The following is a 20,000-nucleotide window of genomic DNA, read 5'->3' as shown; positions in this document are numbered from 1 at the left end:
CAGTACACTGAGGTGATTGGTCGGCCTTTCCTGCCTCCTTATTGGTCGCTTGGATACCACCAGTGCAGGTAGGGAACCTGATGGACTGTGATTATGTGATGAAGGTTTATGTGTATCAAGGATTTTACAATAAGTAGTATTGATTGGGGATGTGGGTTAGTTAGTTATGGTAGAATAGAAAGCGAAAAAAAAAATCCTCTTATTGATTGGAGTAGCTTTGATGATAGTGGATGTTATTATTATTATGATGTTGATGATCCTGGTATGATATATGAGTCTATATAAATATTAACAAAGTGATACTAGTTAAGATTTGGTATGATGCATTATTTACACAACTGAAAGAATAACTAGTTTGTATTTTTAACAAAAAATGCAGTACAAATGTTATCTGACCTCACAAAAAATGCAAATTTGCTCACTTAACCCATTCACGTCGAGTTGTATATTTGCCTAATGCCTCTTTAGCTGGCAAGATCGCGAGTACGCGCAGCTTCCCACCAAGAGATTTCTTAAGGCACGAGGTCCCACTAAGCTGCTCAGAGCAATTTTCACCACCCTAATCTTTGGGGGGGATAAGAAAGGGTTTTTTTTATTTTTTTTATTTTTTTTTGATAAGTCTAGAAATATGTGTATATCAAGGGCAACTACAATGTGTATATACTGACATAACTGATTATATGGGGAGAGTCTATGATGTGATTTGACGTCATCCATTGTGAGGGAAATATTCCAATGACATGATATCATGTCATCCAGCATGAATGGATTAAAGTGCTTGGCCATGGAAGAAAGTGAAAATAAAGAATAATTCATGGAAAGTTAGCTCCCTCAAAGAAATGATGGAACACCAGCTGTTCAGAGGCAAAGAGTATAAAATGAACCTAGAAAGACATGAGGAGGAAGCTCATGCTATTAGGTAGCTATGAAATGGAAGAAGGTCTATGCATACTAGTCCATCTACACTGGGTGGGACATAGACTCTGCATGTAGCAATAGCCCCACTGGTATTCCCTAGGGATAAAGCGAATGGAGGCTCACAACTTAGATTAACCATAGAAATAGTGGTAAAACAAGGTAACAGATGCAATTTTGCAGCAAATATCTAGAGGTTCAAGAGCATGAGTAAATGTAGAGGACTTGATTAGATGTACATCCTACCTTTCTACAGCATTCAGAAACTGAATGGAGGGAGATTTACCCAAATGTGACAACAGTATTTGAGACAGAGTAAAAGGAAGCCTTTGTAAGTCTTTATTAGCTGAGGAGATGTAAGATTCTACAGCAAACTAGAAAGAATTCCCAATTTCTTGGAGGTAAATTTACCTATGATAAGTATTTGAGGCTTCCAGGAGAGAGCAGAGGTGAACTTAACTCTGAGACTATTGACTGAGTCTACAGGCTCAACAAGAGAATCTTCAAAGGGAAGTTAACAATTAGGAGATAGCCGTCTTTTTAGGCCTATTTTGTACAAGCTTGGAAGCACCCCAAGAGGAAATAATTTCTAAAGTAGACTCAAGAGAATGCAACTGCCATGTGTGAGATTTTCTCAAACAGTGCAGAAAATAAGAGGAGAATGCAATTAGGAGTCCACTGCATATGAATAGAAAGATTTAGGTGTGCTACTTAGGAGATCATTAATAAATAGTAGGAAAAGAGTTAAGGATAGGACAGAGACTTGTTGAACACCATAATCAATGAAAATGAGGGAGAGGGACAGAGACTTATTGAACACCATAATCAATGAAAATGAGGGAGAGGTAGACCCATTTACCACAACAAAGATGGATCTCAGAAAAGTGGATATAAGGTTGTAGAGGTAAAGAGGAAAGTCAAAGGAGATCAATTTTGATAGTAATGACAAATGCCATAATACAGCAAATGCCTTTGTGATATCCAGTTATATGAGAAAGTTCTCATCATGATCAGGAAGAGAAGCAGGCCATACATAAGTTACATATGCAAGAAGATAGAATAGACCTTAAGTAACACTTAAATCATTATGTTGTTTTATGTTATAAGAGGATGAATAAAATGATTCTATCAAACATTTTAATCAGTTATTTTTTGTTAGGATGAGGTGTATTGAAAACTCTCCATACTGATATTATTACTAAAATTACTTGCAAAATGTAGCTAGTTGTGTGATGGCTCGTAATATTAATGTTGATTTTCTCAGCTGTGTACGCTTGTTGGGAAAAGTAGAAATAATTGATTTAGAAAATCTGATTTTGTGAGTGATTTACCATTGTCAGAAGCAATACCACAAATGTAGTGTGATCAAAACCTTTACTTTTTGTTCTTCAAGCTTTTGAGTATGTCACTGGGAGGGGAATCAGCTCTTTATCTTTAATTATAGGTACGGCTATGAAACACTTAATAGGACAAGGGACGTGTGGCAGAGAACACGCAAAGCTGGCATCCCATTTGTGAGTGCAGCTGTGTGTTTTTTTGACCCTAAGTAAAACCTTGCTTTTAATTTTTTAATTTTATTTTTTATGCTTTATTCTTAGGTTAAAAATTCCTTCCTCTTATTTTATTTTATGATGTTGGTTTTACTTTATCTTGCAGAAAGTATTGCTTCTGCATGTAGTGTCTTGTCTCTGTTGTTGATTTATATTGTTGACTTGAAATACTTCTTGGCTTATTTCTAATCTGCTTTTTATTTTTTAACCTTGGCTTTTGTACTTACCTCTTCACTTTTCTCATGTTTTAGTCAGGCAATTGCAAGACAAATATTTTATGCTTTGAAAAATATCTAAAATCCATCATATGAATATACAAAACACCAATAATTAATACTTTCATTGAAAACTAACCTTGTATTCTCAACTGCAGGACGTACAGTGGAATGACATCGACTACATGAGGCACAACAATGACTTCACGTACGACCAGACCAACTACGACGGGCTCCCAGAGTTTGTCGAGGAGCTTCATAGGGTGACACTCCTCTTTCAGTTTCCCTTCATTTTCACTTCTCCCTTTTCTCAGTGATATAAGTTTTAGAGGGCAGGTAATGAGTTTCTCTGAAGAAGATGGAAAATAGAGTTGATTTTAAAATATTTTGCAGAATGTAATGTGATTTTTTTTTTTATATATATATTTTTATACTGTTAACATGCCTATTACTGTATTGTAATTTAGACAGAAAGTTCTTTTAGGTTTAGTATTAACTCTGACACCTGGGATGCGCAACATCCTCAATGATTTATTTTCATTCTTATATTTTACATATTGATGATTCAACAAGCACTTTGTTGCCAAGGAGTCAATTAGTAGACCTACCTGATCTTGTCTGTTTTCTTTGACTTTTCAGGAAGTTTTTGTTTTTGTTATCATTATTGACATTGCTAATGTTATTATTTTTTTCACTTTTATAACTGTTATAATAATGTTAACAAACAAAAATTATTTTAATGGCAATAAAACTTTTTTTCCAAAAAATCTTGGAATAGGATAATGAGGTGAAATCAAGTGTCTTTGAATTGACTCCTTTGTGGCTAAGCTCTTGTAGAACCATCTATGTGATAAAGCAATCCACAGTTGATAGTGCATGTGTCAAAAGATTGACAGTATGACAGGATAAGAGGGACTTTTGTTGTAATGTTGAGGTAAAATGGAAGATATTGTAATCAATTATGGCTTACAAGGTTCACACTTGCTAAACAGATATAAAGTGACAGAGAACAGATAAAAATACTTAAACAAATGTGAAATGACAGAGAACAGGAAAAAGGTGTAAAAGTTTATAGAACTTCTTGTGTCCTTATTGAGTTTTAAATCCTCCTAGTAGTTAACCCACTTACGACGGGGGCATTCCAGCCTTGAATGTCCCAATGCCGGGGCGTTCGAATTATTAGGCCCAAATCAATTAAATGGCTGGCACAATACTGTGCCGCCCGGCCACTGGGCTTTTGAATGCGCGGTACAGTACTGTACCACCCGTCCAGAGAGGGTTAATACCAATGTGACCAACCCTTAGAGTGAACAGTCAAACTAGTTTTCATTAAAAATGAAAGATAAGTAACCTAGCCATTGTCATACAAATATGTATTCAGCAAGCCTTTATCAGGCCTAATAGGTCTTTTAAACTAATAAAAACTGCCTAACCCTCTCTGGATGGGTGGTACACTATGGTACCGCGCATTCAAGGCCCGTTCGCTGGGTGATGTCATACGGCGTCGTTTATTTAACCCATTCACGCCGGGGCAGTTCCGGCTTTGCGTGGTCGCAATACCGGGGTTCTCGAACGCATAAGCCTAACGCCTCGAGATTCTCGGGCGCACAAGCCGCAAGCCTCGGTTGCCCGCTCGCTCTACCCGAGCGCGCGGCTTCCCCTCATAGCGCGTCCAGGGCGTCTGACGCGAAAACCACAATACGTGCTATCACGTCAACCGGCGTGAATGGGTTAACTGATTTAGACCTATGCGTTCGAGAGCCCCGGCATTGTAACATGCAAGGCTGGAATGCCCCCGTTGTGACTGGGTTAATACGTCCAAGAGTGATGAGGTACCTGGCCTCATAAGATGTATATCAAGATTACTTTGTTTGAAATGCAGTGAGAAAATGGCTTCCTTTTTAGTTTTTTGAAGTGAAGAAAGTTGAATTAGTTTCATAAGCAAGGTTCTTTTTTTTACAAATGCTGTATGGAAATTTACATTTTGTAGGCACACTGAATTATAGAACTTATTTAGAAGGAAGGAAATGTTGGTGAATAGTTCATTTTATTTATTTTTATTTCTTTATAATTGGTTGGGGGAAAGGAGATGAGTTCTGTGCACTTAACTCATTAATGATGGGCTGTTTTGGTTCCAAATGGTCAAAATGCTGGGCGTTAGTCATAAGCCTAGCACCTCGGGATTATTGTCTGCACTAGCCGCGGCCAAGTGCTATATGCACGATCACTTGGCGCGCTGGCCAGGAGGATAGCCATGACAAAATACCTCGTCCCTGGTGGCTGACGCTGCCACCACTTGACGTGATATCTTGTCACCCGTTGTTAATGGATTAATAGAGAGAGATAAAGTTTATTGAGCTAATTGAAGAGCATATGATATGATATCCCACCGGTATTATTGTTCTCTGGTATGACATTTGTGAAACTACTCTATATCAAAGGCTTTAATGTAAGATATGCCTCAGCTGTACATATTTTTTTCAACTGATAAAATGAAAGTACATTAACCAACACACATTTCCCATTACAGGAAGGTATGCACTACGTTCCCATAATTGACCCAGGCATCAGTGCAGCGGAACCACCCCATACTTATCCACCCTATGACGAAGGGGTCCACTTGCACGTTTTTGTTCGCAATTCTAGTAATATGCCTTTTGTGGGCAAGGTAGGTTGTACTGAGTGATTTTTTCTCGATTAGTTTATATCAATATTATTGTCAGGGTCTTCATCGTCATGGTCATCATTGTCCCCGTCCCCATCCCCGTCCCCGTCCCCGTCCCCGTCCCCGTCCCCGTCCCCGTCCCCGTCCCCGTCCCCGTCCCCGTCCCCGTCCCCGTCCCCGTCCCCGTCCCCGTCCCCGTCCCCGTCCCCGTCCCCGTCCCCGTCCCCGTCCCCGTCCCCGTCCCCGTCCCCGTCCCCGTCCCCGTCCCCGTCCCCGTCCCCGTCCCCGTCCCCGTCCCCGTCCCCGTCCCCGTCATCATCATCATCATCATCATCATCATCATCATCAGTTGTAGTAGTAACAGTAACAGTCACAGTCACAGTCACAGTCACAGTCACAGTCACAGTCACAGTCACAGTCACAGTATCAGTATCAGTATCAGTATCAGTATCAGTATCAGTATCAGTATCAGTATCAGTATCAGTATCAGTATCAGTCACAGTCACAGTCACAGTCACAGTCACAGTCACAGTCACAGTCACAGTCACAGTCACAGTCACAGTCACAGTCACAGTCACAGTCACAGTCACAGTCACAGTCACAGTCACAGTCACAGTAACAGTAACAGTAACAGTAACAGTAACAGTAACAGTAACAGTATCAGTATCAGTATCAGAAACAGAAGTAGTAGCAGTAACAGTAACAGTAACAGTAACAGTAACAGTAACAGTAACAGTAACAGTAACAGTAACAGTAATAGAAGTAGCATCAGTATCAGCAACAGTAACATTAACAGTAACAGAAGTAGTAGCAGTAACAGTAATAGTAGCAGTAATAGTAACAGTAACAATAGTAGCAGTAACAGTAATAGTAGCAGTAATAGTAACAGTAACAATAGTAGCAGTAACAGTAATAGTAGCAGTAATAGTAACAGTAACAGTAACAGAAGTAGTAGCAGTAACAGTAATAGTAGCAGTACTAGTAGCAGTAACAGTAACAGTAACAGAAACAGAAGTAGTAGCAGTAGCAGTAACAGTAACAGTAACAGTAACAGTAGCAGTAGCAGTAACAGTTACAGAAGTAGTAACAGTAACAGTAACAGTAGCAGTAACAGTAACAGCAGCAGTAACAGTAATAGTAACAGTAACAGTAGTAGTAGCAGTAGTAGTAACATTAACAGCAACAGTAGCAGTAGCAATAGCAGTGTCAGTAGCAATATTAATATCATTAGCATTATCACCATCACCATAATCATCATTTTAATCTTCATTGGAAGGATTAGTTACACCATATATGTATACACACTCAATACATCAAACGCTCACACATGTGCATGCATACACACATTACTTTATTGTTGCTATTATTATTATAACAGCATACTTTATCTAATTGTTTAACAGTAGAAATATATCAAAGTGATATTTTAACTATTCGGAATAGATACTAATTATTATTATTTTCTTAAGTTATCCCTGTTACAAGTTTTTGAATTACCACAAATACGAAAAGAAAATGAGTTTATTTTTTAACAGGGACTGAAGTAAAAAGCACAATGCCAATTTTTTTTAGAAATGGCCAAGTGATAATCCAGAGAATACCATCCTTCTCAGTGAATTCCTCAGGGGAATGTTCACTGAGTATGTTTCAGTTCATGCAGTCTAAAACAATTATGTGTTAAATGATGATATCAGTGATGAATAACAAAATGTTTATAAAAGCTTGAAATTTGAAAAGATCTAAACAATTGTATTCTTGCATTCTTGTTCTTGTTCTTATTCTCATTCTCATTCTCATTCTCATTCTCATTCTCATTCTCATTCTCATTCTCATTCGTTCTCGTTCTCGTTCTCGTTCTCGTTCTCGTTCTCGTTCTCGTTCTCGTTCTCGTTCTCTTTCTCTTTCTCTTTCTCTTTCTCTTTCTCTTTCTCTTTCTCTTTCTTTTCTTTTCTTTTCTTTTCTTTTCTTTTCTTTTCTTTTCTTTTCTTTTCTTTTCTTTTCTTTTCTTTTCTTTTCTTTTCTTTTCTTTTCCTTTTCCTTTTCCTTTTCCTTTTCCTTTTCCTTTTCCTTTTCCTTTTCCTTTTCCTTTTCCTTTTCCTTTTCCTTTTCCTTTTCCTCTTCCTTTTCCTTTTCCTTTTTCTTTTTCTTTTTCTTTTTTTCCTTTTTCCTTTTTCCTTTTTCCTTTTTCCTTTTTCCTTTTTCCTTTTCTTCTTTTTCTTTTTCTTTTTCTTATCCATATTCTTATCCATATCCACATCCACATCCATATCCATATCCATATTCATATTCATATTCATATTCATATTTGTATTCATATTCTTCTTCTTTTTATTCTTGTTGTTGTTAGTGTTAGTGTTAGTGTTACTGTTATTATTATTATTATTATTATTATTATTATTATTATTATTATTATTATTATTATTATTATTATTATTATTATTATTATTATTATTATTATCATTATTATTATTGTTATTATTATGATTGTTATTATTACTATTTTTATTATTAATATTAATATTATTATCATTGATATCAGTTCAGTTCAGACAGATATGCGAAGACGTCACTTCGCCCGGGCTATATGCTCAAGGCGGCCCGGCCTCTGCCAGCTATGAGTGCTGACTCATCTTATCTAATCTTATCTGATCATCATCGCTGAATTCAATTCAGCTCAGTTCAGAGAGATTTTGCGAAGACGTCGCTTCGCCCGGGTTGTGTGGATGGGGTAGCCCGGTCTCTGTTGGCTATAAGTGCTGACTCATCTGATCATCATAACTGAACTTTTACCGTGGCGGTCGGATTGCCTGTAGGCGCTCCAGTTGCCAGGGGGCTAGTGACAGGCATAGCCGTCTAACCAGCCCGGCGGCTGTCGTCTCTGGGCCCTGCCTGAGGAAGCGAGTGTGCTCGCATTCCATCAGGTAGTGCTCTAATTTGGCGTCCGGCGCGCCACAATACTCACAGCGTCGCTCATCTTGCCCAATAGTGGGGATGATTTGCCACGCACAAGGGTAGCCTATTCTCAGTCTGTGCAGACTGACTTCAGCACACCTTGATATTCTGGGAGAGAGTATCAGCGACTCATAGCCTGTGGCGTTTGAGTACCAGCTGGCCGAGGGGGAGGTTCTCGCTTCCTCTCTGTGTCGCTGCAGGGCACCGACCTGCAACCATCGTTTTACGCCTTAGCAGTTCCCGGCTAGGATGCACCACAAGATCACTCAAGGGTTTCTTCCTGCCTTCCTCCGCTAACCTGTCAGCTACGTCATTCCCTTCAATACCAACATGGCTTGGGATCCAGTTGATGATGATGCGTCTTCCCTGATCCAGGATTCTCTGAGCAATGGTGAGAATCGAGGTTACCAGGTAAACGTTATCAAGGGGCGTGCTTTGTTGCAGGCTGTTAATGGCGGCCCTAGAGTCTGTGTGTATAACAACATGCCCGTCCGTCTGGGCTGCATGGGCTAGGGCTCCCATAATAGCAACTGCCGCTGCCTGGAGCGAGGAGGCATTGTCTGATACCTGCATAGCTTTCTCTATGCCCCTTGCTGCAAAACCGGCGCCTGCAGTGCGGGTGGTGGGGTCTACAGAACCATCCGTGAAGTAGGTTTTACTATTCAGCGGCGTGATTGCTGTAATGTTCCTCTCCGCCTCAGCCTTCAATAGAGGCGGTGAGTATTGTGTTTTTCTTCTTGATAGACTCATGACAGAGAACTCTATCAAGGATCGTGCCCACGGCGGGGCTGAGACATAGTCAGGGTGGGGATGGTCCATGCCCTTAATCAGTAGTGTCTCTTTGAGCTCAAAGCGTTTCAGCACTCTGGTTGTTTGAGACAGCCAGGTGTTGTTAGCAAAGAGTTCTTGGTTTTGTGCAAGCCGACGCTGCACTCTCTGTCTTAGCTGCGAGTCCAGGGGGGACTGTAGGACATTTGCAAGGAACTGGGCCGCCATCTGATCAATCCGGGTGTCCAGGGGAAAGAGTTTGGCCTCCAGGAGGAGGTTAGTAACCTTAGCCCACCCAGGGGCACCCAGAATAATCCTGGCAGCTTCGTTTTGCATTATGTCGAGTCTTTTCCTGAGTCCAGGTTTTACTGTGATCAGGGCGACGGAGGCGTAGTCCACAATGGGACGGACAGCGTGCACGTAAAAAGATCTTAGTACGCGGTGTCCAGCCCCTAAGCGCCGCCCAGACAGAACTCTCATGACAGAGAGCCTTGTCTTGGTCCGGTCTAAGAGATGTTTGATCTCCGAGCGGAAGGTGAGGTTCTTATCGATCCATACCCCCAAGTATTGGTAGACGTGTACCCACTCAAGCTCTAGACCTAGGACTCGCAGTCTTTGATCACAGACATCATGTTTCAGCGCCATTGCCTTCGATTTGGCTGCTGAGATCTTAAGCCCGACTCTGCAGCATTCCTCAGTTATTAGGTCCAGACAACGCTGGGCCTTTCTGACTGGATTCACATTTCTTCTCCCAGTGGAGATAATTGCTAGATCATCTGCATATGAAATGATCGTGCACCCCGCTGGGAGTGGAATGTCGAGAATGTTTAACATGAGGATGTTGAACAGGGCTGGGCTAAGGACCCCTCCTTGAAGGGTGCCATTCTCCAGAGGCAAATGCCTGGAAAGGTGACCTTGGAACTTTACTCTGGCAGTTCTGTTCCGAAAGTAATCGCCAATCCAGGCAAGCAGCCTGCCTTTGATTCCCTTGCGGATCAGGATCTCCTGAATGGCTAATGGGTTTGCCAGTTCAAAAGCCTTCTTCAGGTCAAGGAAGACAATGACAGCGCTGCTGCTGCTGACAGTGCTCAGTAAGGTGGCCATGCTGTGGGTAGTGCTCTTGCCCCTTGTGAACCCGTGTAGGTGTTCATGTGTGGAGGTCCCAGCTTCCATTGGAGCCGATTCAGTACCATTTTCTCTGCTGTCTTTCCTAGACAGCTAAGCAGGGAGATGGGGCGGTACCGTCCCGGCTCCTTTGGTTTGGGGACGGGAATTATATCAGCCCTCTTCCAGCACTGTGGCAGTGAGGAAGTTTCCCAGGACTTGTTGATGAGATGCAAAAGTGCAAGCTCACCTTCATGTCCTAGGTGGGAAATGATGGGGTGGGAGATCCCATCGCAACCCGGGGCTGACCGGGAACTGGTCTTGTATGTTCGCCGTAATTCCCTCAGAGAGAACATGGCATCTGTATCATCAGGCTCGACCGCCTTTTCTCTGATGAGTGCATGCCTGCCTGGGAGCAGTTGTTCTTGGTATGCCCTATCATTGATATTATTATTACTCTTACTGTTATCATTATCATTAACATTATCATTATCATTATCATTATCATTATCATTATCACTATCACTATCACTATCACTATCACTATCACTATCACTATCACTATCACTATCACTATCACTATCACTATCACTATCATTATCATTATCATTATCATTATCATTATCATTATCATTATCATTATCATTATCATTATCATTATCATTATCATTATCATTATCATTATCATTATCATTATTTTTAATATGTATGATATATGAACTCTGTAGGATAGAAGAATTATCTGTGCAATGCCTTGTGCTTCCAGGTGTGGAATCCAGTTGCAACAACATGGCCCGACTTCACCCACCCGAAGGCAACTTATTATTGGAGTCGACAAATATTGCGATATCACAGCAGTGTGCCTATAGATGGTGCTTGGATCGTAAGTCTTATGTGTTGGTTTGTTCTGTATGGAAAGTTTCAAAATTTAAAGATTGTTTAGCTGGTGAAGTTGTAGTATCAGTTTCTGAATGGATGACAGGTCAGCTCAGGAATGGACTTCTCTTAATGACTTTAAAGTCTAAAAGAGTCTTTTGGTTACATTTAACCCACGTGGTCGGAAAATAATTCCTGGAAATGGGCAAAGCCCGGAGACTTTGTGCATTTTCTTGCTGAGTTGCGGGTGGGGCAGTTATGATGTGCCGAAATGGCAGCAATAGAACGTTATACTGTCCTTAAATATAATCCTTTTTCATAATATCTTGGGCTCTGTTACTTTAGTTTAGATGTTTGAATGTCATAAAATGTTTTACAACATTAAAAAAATGATGTCTCAGAAAATATATGATCTTCATAACATAATGGTAATTTCTGCTTCTGATTCATTGAATAAAAAGATCTGAGTCAAAAAACTTGTAAAATCAAATGTGATTGGCCAGGAAAAAGAAAAGGAAAAAAAATACTAATGTAACACTACTACTAATTTGTCAATTACCTTTGATATCACATCACGCCACGCATCGAGGTACATGTACATATGTACATGTAAGATTATTTATATTGCTCTTCTTTTTGATTTGGTAAAAAAAAAATGATGAGTATAAAACATGTTTTTCGATGCCCCATTAAAAGATTCCTTCCAATTTTCATTAGTATTATCACATAGAAGTGAAGAAGGCGAAAATACATTCCCTCGTGAATAGGTTAAAGATACCCTCTCATGTGTTATTGGCTTTACAGAATTCAATATATGGTTCACAAACCAGATGGAGAATTACAACCAGCATTTTGAGGCCTGTCTTACTTTTTCATTCTCGTGCAGAGATTTTGACACGGTGGTTATGCATTCCAGGACATGAACGAGCCTTCTAACTTCCTATCTGGTAGTACCAATGGCTGTGAAGAAAACAACCTGGAACACCCACCCTTCCTGCCAGCTGTCCATGGTGGCATCCTCTATTATCACACAATTTGTATGTCCGGAAGGCACTTTGTTGGGCGTCACTACAATGTGCATAACTTGTATGGAATCACAGAGTCTATTTCTACCAACATGTGAGTACCTTGGTATCTCATCATATTAGAAAAATTATCTTGTGAAAAAAATAATTGTAAAGAAAATTTCCTTTAAGATTTGTTAATTTTAGATGTACAGATTAGGGGATTAAAATAGTATACATTGACTGTAAGTCATTATTTCTAACTAATAATCATACCCATTTCTTTAAGCAAGTTCTGAATAGACACATTTCCATTACTACAGGGCCCTTCAGATTGTGAGAGGCAAACGTCCATTTGTTATTTCCCGGTCAACATTCCCGGGACAAGGGCATTATGGTGGACACTGGACTGGCGATGTTTGGTCAGATTGGTTTAACCTTTGGCAGTCTATAGCAGGTTAGTTGGATAGTTTCTTATGCAACAATAAGCATTTTAAACAATGATCCCACACAAATTTTGATTCACCATTTGGATATTTTCAGATTTCAGTGTGCTCTTTCAGATAGACTCTCAGGTATTGAAGGAATTCTGCTTTCAGTGGATTTCACACTAGTGTTTTGATGGCATTATAAGTATAAAAAATTTGTATTATATTCACTGTTCACAAATTGATATCAGTTAGTTTTGTAGATAAACATTATATGCTAAATTGGCATGAACTATAGTGTGTATACATTATCTTTTTGCTTTTTTTTTCTCACAAAAGCTACAACAGTGAACGGAAATTTTGAAATGTTCAGAGGAATATTATTTGTCTGGTTTTAGAGTCATATGCTCTGTAAGGTTCCTCTCGTGTAGCAAAGCTTTTGAGTATCACAGTATACGAGAACAGTGAACATGAATTCTAAACAATGAGTCTGTTATTGCAGGTATTCTGAACTTCAACATGTATGGCATCCCCATGGTGGGTGCTGACATATGTGGTTTTAATGGCAACACTACAGCAAGTCTTTGCCTCAGATGGATGCAACTTGGTGCCTTTTATCCATTCTCAAGAAATCACAACACAGATGATGCCATTGTAAGTTGCAGAAAATATTTAAGAAATAATTTGTTGCAGTTGGTTTTATGATTACTAGATATAGTAAAGCCAATAGTCACTTATATTACAGTTTAGTGTACAATAATGATAGTTATTTTCCCCTCCTAAAAATATCTTTTCTTTGTTGAAAGAGGATAAAAATATGCTGTGTACTTTTACAGAAATGTTACTTAATTTTTTACTTTCATCTTCATAATAGATGGGAGGAAAGAGTACAATGTAGATGAAGTGATCATATAGTATCAAAATTCTGCTACTCTATATTCACTGTATTATTTAAATGAATTTAAATGTGATTTGACTGTAAATAAACTGTGATGGTCCATGGCTAATTCATCATTTTCTTCCAGGATCAAGACCCTGTGGCAATGGGACCAGATGTAGTGACTGCTTCTCGAAATGCACTGACTCAGCGCTACATTCTGCTGCCGTACCTCTACTCTCTATTCTTCAATGCTCATCTTACGGGTGAACCAGTTGCTAGACCCCTTTTCTTCCAGTGAGTTTTTTAATATTTTAGATTTTCTATTTATTTATTTATTTTCATAAAAACAAAACAAAACATTGAAGCCTAGTATGTGTCTGAGGTGGGTTGTCTGCCTGCAGGGAAGATTGTGTCTTGAGTGTTTGTTCAGTTTGGGATTTTTTCGGAGAGTGCAGCCGCATAGGACATTCATCCAGGAATATTGTTGGTTTAGATTTTATGCTTGTGATACTATTGGCCTATTTGGGTAATACATTTTTTAAGGGTTCATGCATATTGTAAGGTATATAGCCTCCAGTTCTTCGTCTTTAAGAAGATGGTTGATAATCTGATATCAATAGAAGTGTGATTATCTTTATGATTAAACTATACTAAAAACATCAGTATTACAATAAGAATGGGAAACAAACAGAGAGATGCACATAAACACACTGACCTATTGATTTTGTCAATAATACATGAAGATGATAATAATAATGAATTATGATTATAATGATTATCATTATACCATACTAATGACAAAGATATTAGATAATAACTCTTTGATGTTTGAAATGTGATGTTTCACTCACAACAAATTGATATTTGATTATCAGAAGTCTAAGGTACATGCAGTAGGATGCTAATATACACAACAATCTTATTTGATAAAAAGGCATTTATCAGTCTATTACCATGCTCTGTCATTCATCTAGTAGTGATTTAGATTGATTTTTCAGTATTTCACAGAAAGAAATACTGAAGTAAATTTGTCCCACAGGTTTTACAAGGAGCTAGAGACATACAGCATTGATACGCAGTTTATGTGGGGTCCAGCACTCATGATCGTACCAGTACTTTCGGAGGTAAGATTTGATGAAAGATCAGTCATTTGCAAATATAAATGTGTGGTTAGATAACAAAGAATTTAGTATAGCATGGAAAGGAAGATAAGATCTAGTCTTATATAGGTTACATATCAAAATTTCTAAGGTAGACTCAACAGTATGAAAATTAGATTTGAATATAAATATGATATTATGTTATGCAGCATGAGGAAACTGTCAAAGCCTACATCCCGAAAGGACGCTGGTACGACTGGTACAAAGGGAACGTGGTGGAGGGTGAAGGTACCTATGAAACATTGGATGCCCCATTGGACAAGATACCTTTGCTTGTACGTGGAGGGTACATACTGCCAACACAAATGCCAGCCAATACGACCACAGAGAGGTTTGTGATCTTATTTTTTCATTTTTCTTTTTATGGAGGTCTGTAAGAAGACAGTGTTTTATATATATTCCTGTTGTTCATCAGCTATTTCATTAAATATTTCTAGCTCTGTATCATAGTATCTGTATATCTTCATATCTGTATATCCATCTATTGGTATAGCTGTCTATATATCTATCTGTCTATTGGTCTGTCTATCTATCTATCTGTCGATTGGTCTGTCTATCTATCTAGCTATATATCTATCTGTCAATCTCTATCTATCTATCTGTCTATCTATCTATTTGCTTATCTATCTATCTATCTACCTATCTATCTATCTATCTATCTATCTCTGTCTATCTATCTATCTATCTCTGTCTATCTATCTATTTGTATATCTATTTATCTATCTATTTAATAGTTCACTTATCTATCTATCAATCTATCTATCTATCTATCTATCTATCTATCTATCTATTTATTCACTTATCTATCTATCTATCTGTCTATATCTATATCTATATCCATATCTATATCTATAACTATATCTATATCTATATCTATAAATACTTATAGATCTCTCTCTATATATGTATGCATATATATATTTATATCTCTCTCTGTCTATATCTATATATTTGTATCTATAACTTAGATGGTTATACATCTACATATATATGTATCTATATCTATATATATCTATACCTATATACCCATTGATAATTATATATATATATATATATATATTTATATATCCCTCTGTCTCTCTCTCTATCTACACTAGTGCTGCTGTCATGAATTTAGGAAACTCAGATTTTGCTCTTTCGTCTTGGAGTGTGGATGCTTAGCTAGGGTCTGAATTGTCCTGCTATTTTGGTTGTGCTCTTTGTTCTTGACTGCTCTGGTGTGGGTGTTCTGATTTGTTGATTCAGGCGATTCTTCACTCTTTTGCCACGTGACTTCTATGTTATGTAGGATTTTTCATAAGGCTTTTTTGGTTCCTTTTTTACGTTATCCCTCCTAAGGTGGGGGGAGTATTGTTCCTTCATGTTATGTCCCCTGTGTCTGTGTTATCCTTCAGTTCCATGCACCCATTGTGTCGATATATATATATATCTCCTTCTTCCTACTTCTTCTCTCATCTTCGTAAGTGGAGGTGTGGATAATGGCATGCATGAGTAAGTTACTCTTGTTACTTTGTGTTTTCTCTTTTCCATGTCTCCCTTTACCCTTTGTTTTTTCCTTTTTCAATTCCGTGTGTAATGTGCACTTGCTGTTGCAATTACTAGCCACAATTGCCAGCAAGTTGTGTGAGTCATTGCAATCTGATAGACCTATTTTGTTGTTCTTGTCCAGCTGTCTTATTCCAGTTACCCATTGGTACTTGTTATTGGATGGGGCAGGCCTGTTATCTTTTAGCTTTTCCTTGAATGTTTTCTTCCTAACATATATTGTCATTATGACCTTTTCAAAAATGTTTCATCTCCTGAGGTATGGAAGTGCATCCTCTTCTAGCTGTCAGGAATGTTACATGCCTCTCACCTCCATTGCCTTCCTCCAAGTAATACTGCATTAGCTTCATTGACCTCCAACCACAGTCTCTACTTGAAAGTGAGGTCATGTTAGCATTACATGCATATCATGTGGATGGAGCTGTTGGCAGTACTGTTATGGTAGAGGTGTGATTCCTCTATGCTGCAATTATGGGTGTTTTCCAACCACTTACCAGTACACCATCTTTTGACCAATGTATAATAGTGTTGTTACATATCTTTTGGATTCTTGGTTCCTTGATCTCCATCTAGATCAAGAAAGTATAAAGATTCATGTCTGTAGACTGGTACACAAAAACAGGTTAATTCTTTTGACATATGGGTTCCTTTTTGTTATGGATAACCTTTTTAGCATATGTTTGTTCCTCTTTTAGCATTTAACAAAATCTTGTAAAGTATTCCCATATACTCCCTTGCACCCCCTTAGCACTCTATATGAAAATCTCTTAAGATACCCTGGTCCTGCTTGGTTACTGTCCACCTGTATCAACTGTGGAATTCTTAATGTTAACCACTTGTGGTTGTATGAGCACTTCAATTAACAGCCACGTCAAGCCTGGCACATTCCCTTTTGTAGTGACTTACCCTAAGTCTGGTGATTTATTTTCTTTCGTCTTTATGAATGCATGTTCTGCAAAGAATGCCCCATTTCCTTGCCCTAGGTTAAGATGTCACATGCCTTCCCTGTTTGATCTCCACTGAAGAGCAGATATTGTTCTCAGTGCTTTACACATGTTACTTGCTATTTTCTCCTGATATGTAATCTGTTACTTCCCCTGTCTCTGTAGATGACATTTACAAATCATGTTAACTCGTTAACGACGGGTGACAAGATATCACGTCTAGTGGTTTTTGGGTCAGATGCTGGTGACGAGATATTTAGTCAAGGCTGGCGGCTGAGAATCCCGAGGCCTTAGGCTTATGCGTTAGTAATATCCCGGCAGTTCGACTATCTAGAGCCAAAATATCCCCGTCGTTAATGGGTTAATGGATATTTCTCCTTTGGTATTCTAGTTTTTGTTTTTTGAGATTTGTAGTAGATGACCATATTGGTAGCCTGTCCTTCATGTATTTTTTTTCTTTTTATAATGTATCATACTTTTTTCAGTATAGTATTGTGTAATATTATATTCAGCAGAAAAATGGGTTGAACTTACATAGATAAGTATCATATATGCAGTTATAGTGCAAACTTTTATATGTATTATGGTATGGTCAATGTTGCATTGTGGGCATTTGGTAGATTGATGCAAAGTTTCATTATATTCCTTCTTTAAATGGCAAATTAAAATCATATTTAACAGTCAAATTCTGGATATCAAGTTGTATTTTGAAAGGGATTGGAAAAAGAACTGCAGGATTTTTTTCTAATAATTACTATTGTTTTTCCTTGAAATCCTATTTGTTATTAAACCTGTGTGATACTCAAATGCAAACACAAACTCAAACTCATCATCATCGTCATCGTCAGACTCAGACTCAGACTATACTCTCACTCATACTCATACTTAAACTAATACTCAACCTATTACTCAAACTATTACCCACACTCACATGTACATGTAAATACACCATCATATGCATGACAGACATACCCACACAGGCCTTGAGGAGAGTGTCATATCATGCAGTGTTTTTCATCAACTAACAAAATCTCTTCTCTAAAGTCGCAAGATGAAAAGAGGCCTCCTGGTTGCCCCTAACGAGAGTGGCCGAGCATCTGGAGAGCTCTATTGGGATGATGGCGACAGTCTTGGTAAGTAAGAGTTAAAATAAAAGGATGGTGAGGGTGTGAGTACAGGTGCAGGTGAGGGAGTAGATGGGTAGAGTGATGAGGATGAGGGTGAGTGTGAGAGTGGAATAGAAGATGGTGGTGGACATGAGTATAAGGGTGAGGGAGAGGATGAAGGTACAGGTGTGAATGAGGGAGAGGGGGAAAATGAAGGTAAAGGTAAGGGAATAGGTAAGGATTAGGGTAAGAGAGAGGGGGAAAATGATTGTGAAGGAAATGGTGAGGAAGAGGGGGAAAATGAAGCTGAAGGTGAAGAAAAGAGTGAAGATGAGGGCTGAAGTGTGATTGAGTGGGCAAAAATATAGTTGAAGGGTTAGGATAAGAGAAACCCAAGCAAGTGCTGTATAGACATAGTTAAGAGAAGAATACCTTCAGAAGTCGTTGCAGATTCCAGAATGAAATGTACAATTATAATTAATGAAGAAATAGTCCTTTTGTAGTAGCTAGGGGGGGAAATTTTGAATTTAAAAATGATGAAATTGATATTGATGTTGTAGTAATAGTTGTTACTGTAAAGTAGGAAAAAAGGAAGAGTTAAACATGTCAATATGAGATTTACATCAGATTCAATTATGCTCCTAATGTAGCCTTATGTTATTGCTGGGTAATATATTCTAGTAATAATATGTAGTAAAGAGCATAGATATCTTAATCTGTAACTCCCTATCTACAACTTATCCATTATTTTTCATTCAAAGATACTGTGAAGCACAAGGAGTATACATACATACAGTTCATCTCTGGTTCCGGCATCCTTAATGTAAATGTGAACCGTACTACTGCTGGTTATACGGAACCTATCTCACTAGGTAAGATATACTGACTGGATTTCATGATCATAGTCTTGGTGTTCATGGTAGGTGTTCTTGTCAAGTGTTAAGTACTTGTAGTGACATGATTTAAAAACAAATTTTAATGTTGAGAATAATCTGCTGATTTTGAGGTTTCCAACATGCAATATAGATGTCTCCAACATCAATGTATTACGAAATTTATTGAAATAAAGCATAATTTTCCTTCTATTAACTAATCTAGAAAATATACTGCAATTAACAAGTAAGAAGATGCATGTGTTAATTCTTAAAACATCTTTTCTTGCTAGGTTACATATCCATATTGGGTCAGAGTGAAAGTGTATCAGAGGTAACGGTGGATGGTTCCAAGGCATCGTTCGAGTATGATCCTGTGAATCAGGTAAGTTATTGCTTTTCTAAATTTTGGTACTGAAAAGTTGGGCTAGTACAATTATGATGATTTAGATATATGGCAATAAAAAAAAAAATGATAATAAGTTGAAAAAAAGAAAATAAGATACAGCTTGTTGACTTCAGTAGAAGAAGCCTAAGGTGAAAAAATGATCTTGATAAACCATGATTTTTCTTTCATTATCAAATTAAGAGAAGTACATTAATATTTGTATTTGTAAAACTCTTTTCATAGACAATGTTGTAATCCTTAATGTTGATCTGTCTGTTTCAGTTTCTGACCGTAGATGGATTCTCACAGAGCTTGTTGAAGAGCTTCATTGTGAGATGGAAGTAGACATATTGCAAAGAATTGGGCTTCCTGTGCAAGTCAGCTGTGCCATGAATAATGCAGTTCGTAATGTAGGTTTATCATGGAGAAGATATATATTTATATATTTTGATTTTTTTATGAAAGAGATATTCTAATGAAAATGTGATCTTACTTTTATGGTTATATAAGGGTGATAGTATTTGGTCTAGCTGAAATGTAAATGTAAACTGAAAAACGAGAGGAAGAAAATGGAAGAATAGATGAACAATGACATTGTCATTATTAGTAAGTATTCTTTTTCATAGCT

General features: G+C 38.1%; 1 protein-coding gene across 2 annotated transcripts in view; it reads left to right on the top strand.

Annotated features, from left to right (window-relative positions):
- Positions 1-20,000, top strand: part of LOC122262326 (lysosomal alpha-glucosidase) — a 27,350-nt gene that overhangs the window by 5,932 nt on the left and 1,418 nt on the right. For both annotated transcript variants that reach the window (XM_043030326.2, XM_043030327.2), the window contains exons 8-22: positions 1-68; positions 2,360-2,429; positions 2,839-2,943; positions 5,211-5,348; positions 10,936-11,052; positions 11,962-12,164; positions 12,373-12,506; positions 12,980-13,131; positions 13,503-13,651; positions 14,397-14,481; positions 14,667-14,848; positions 18,051-18,139; positions 18,874-18,984; positions 19,278-19,369; positions 19,655-20,000. The exon at positions 1-68 is cut by the window's left edge and continues 101 nt beyond it; the exon at positions 19,655-20,000 is cut by the window's right edge and continues 1,418 nt beyond it. In XM_043030326.2, the coding sequence (XP_042886260.2) occupies positions 1-68; positions 2,360-2,429; positions 2,839-2,943; positions 5,211-5,348; positions 10,936-11,052; positions 11,962-12,164; positions 12,373-12,506; positions 12,980-13,131; positions 13,503-13,651; positions 14,397-14,481; positions 14,667-14,848; positions 18,051-18,139; positions 18,874-18,984; positions 19,278-19,369; positions 19,655-19,717 (1,758 nt within the window). In that variant the 3' untranslated portion in view covers positions 19,718-20,000. The remainder of the gene's footprint in view (positions 69-2,359; positions 2,430-2,838; positions 2,944-5,210; positions 5,349-10,935; positions 11,053-11,961; positions 12,165-12,372; positions 12,507-12,979; positions 13,132-13,502; positions 13,652-14,396; positions 14,482-14,666; positions 14,849-18,050; positions 18,140-18,873; positions 18,985-19,277; positions 19,370-19,654) is intronic.

This window comes from Penaeus japonicus, unplaced genomic scaffold (assembly GCF_977035675.1).
Source record: "Penaeus japonicus unplaced genomic scaffold, GWHDUDI00000001_assembly GWHDUDI00000033, whole genome shotgun sequence".
In the NCBI taxonomy this organism is placed as follows: domain Eukaryota; kingdom Metazoa; phylum Arthropoda; class Malacostraca; order Decapoda; family Penaeidae; genus Penaeus; species Penaeus japonicus.
The sequence above is the reverse complement of the archived record's forward strand: the minus strand, read 5'-3'. Positions and strand labels throughout refer to the sequence as shown.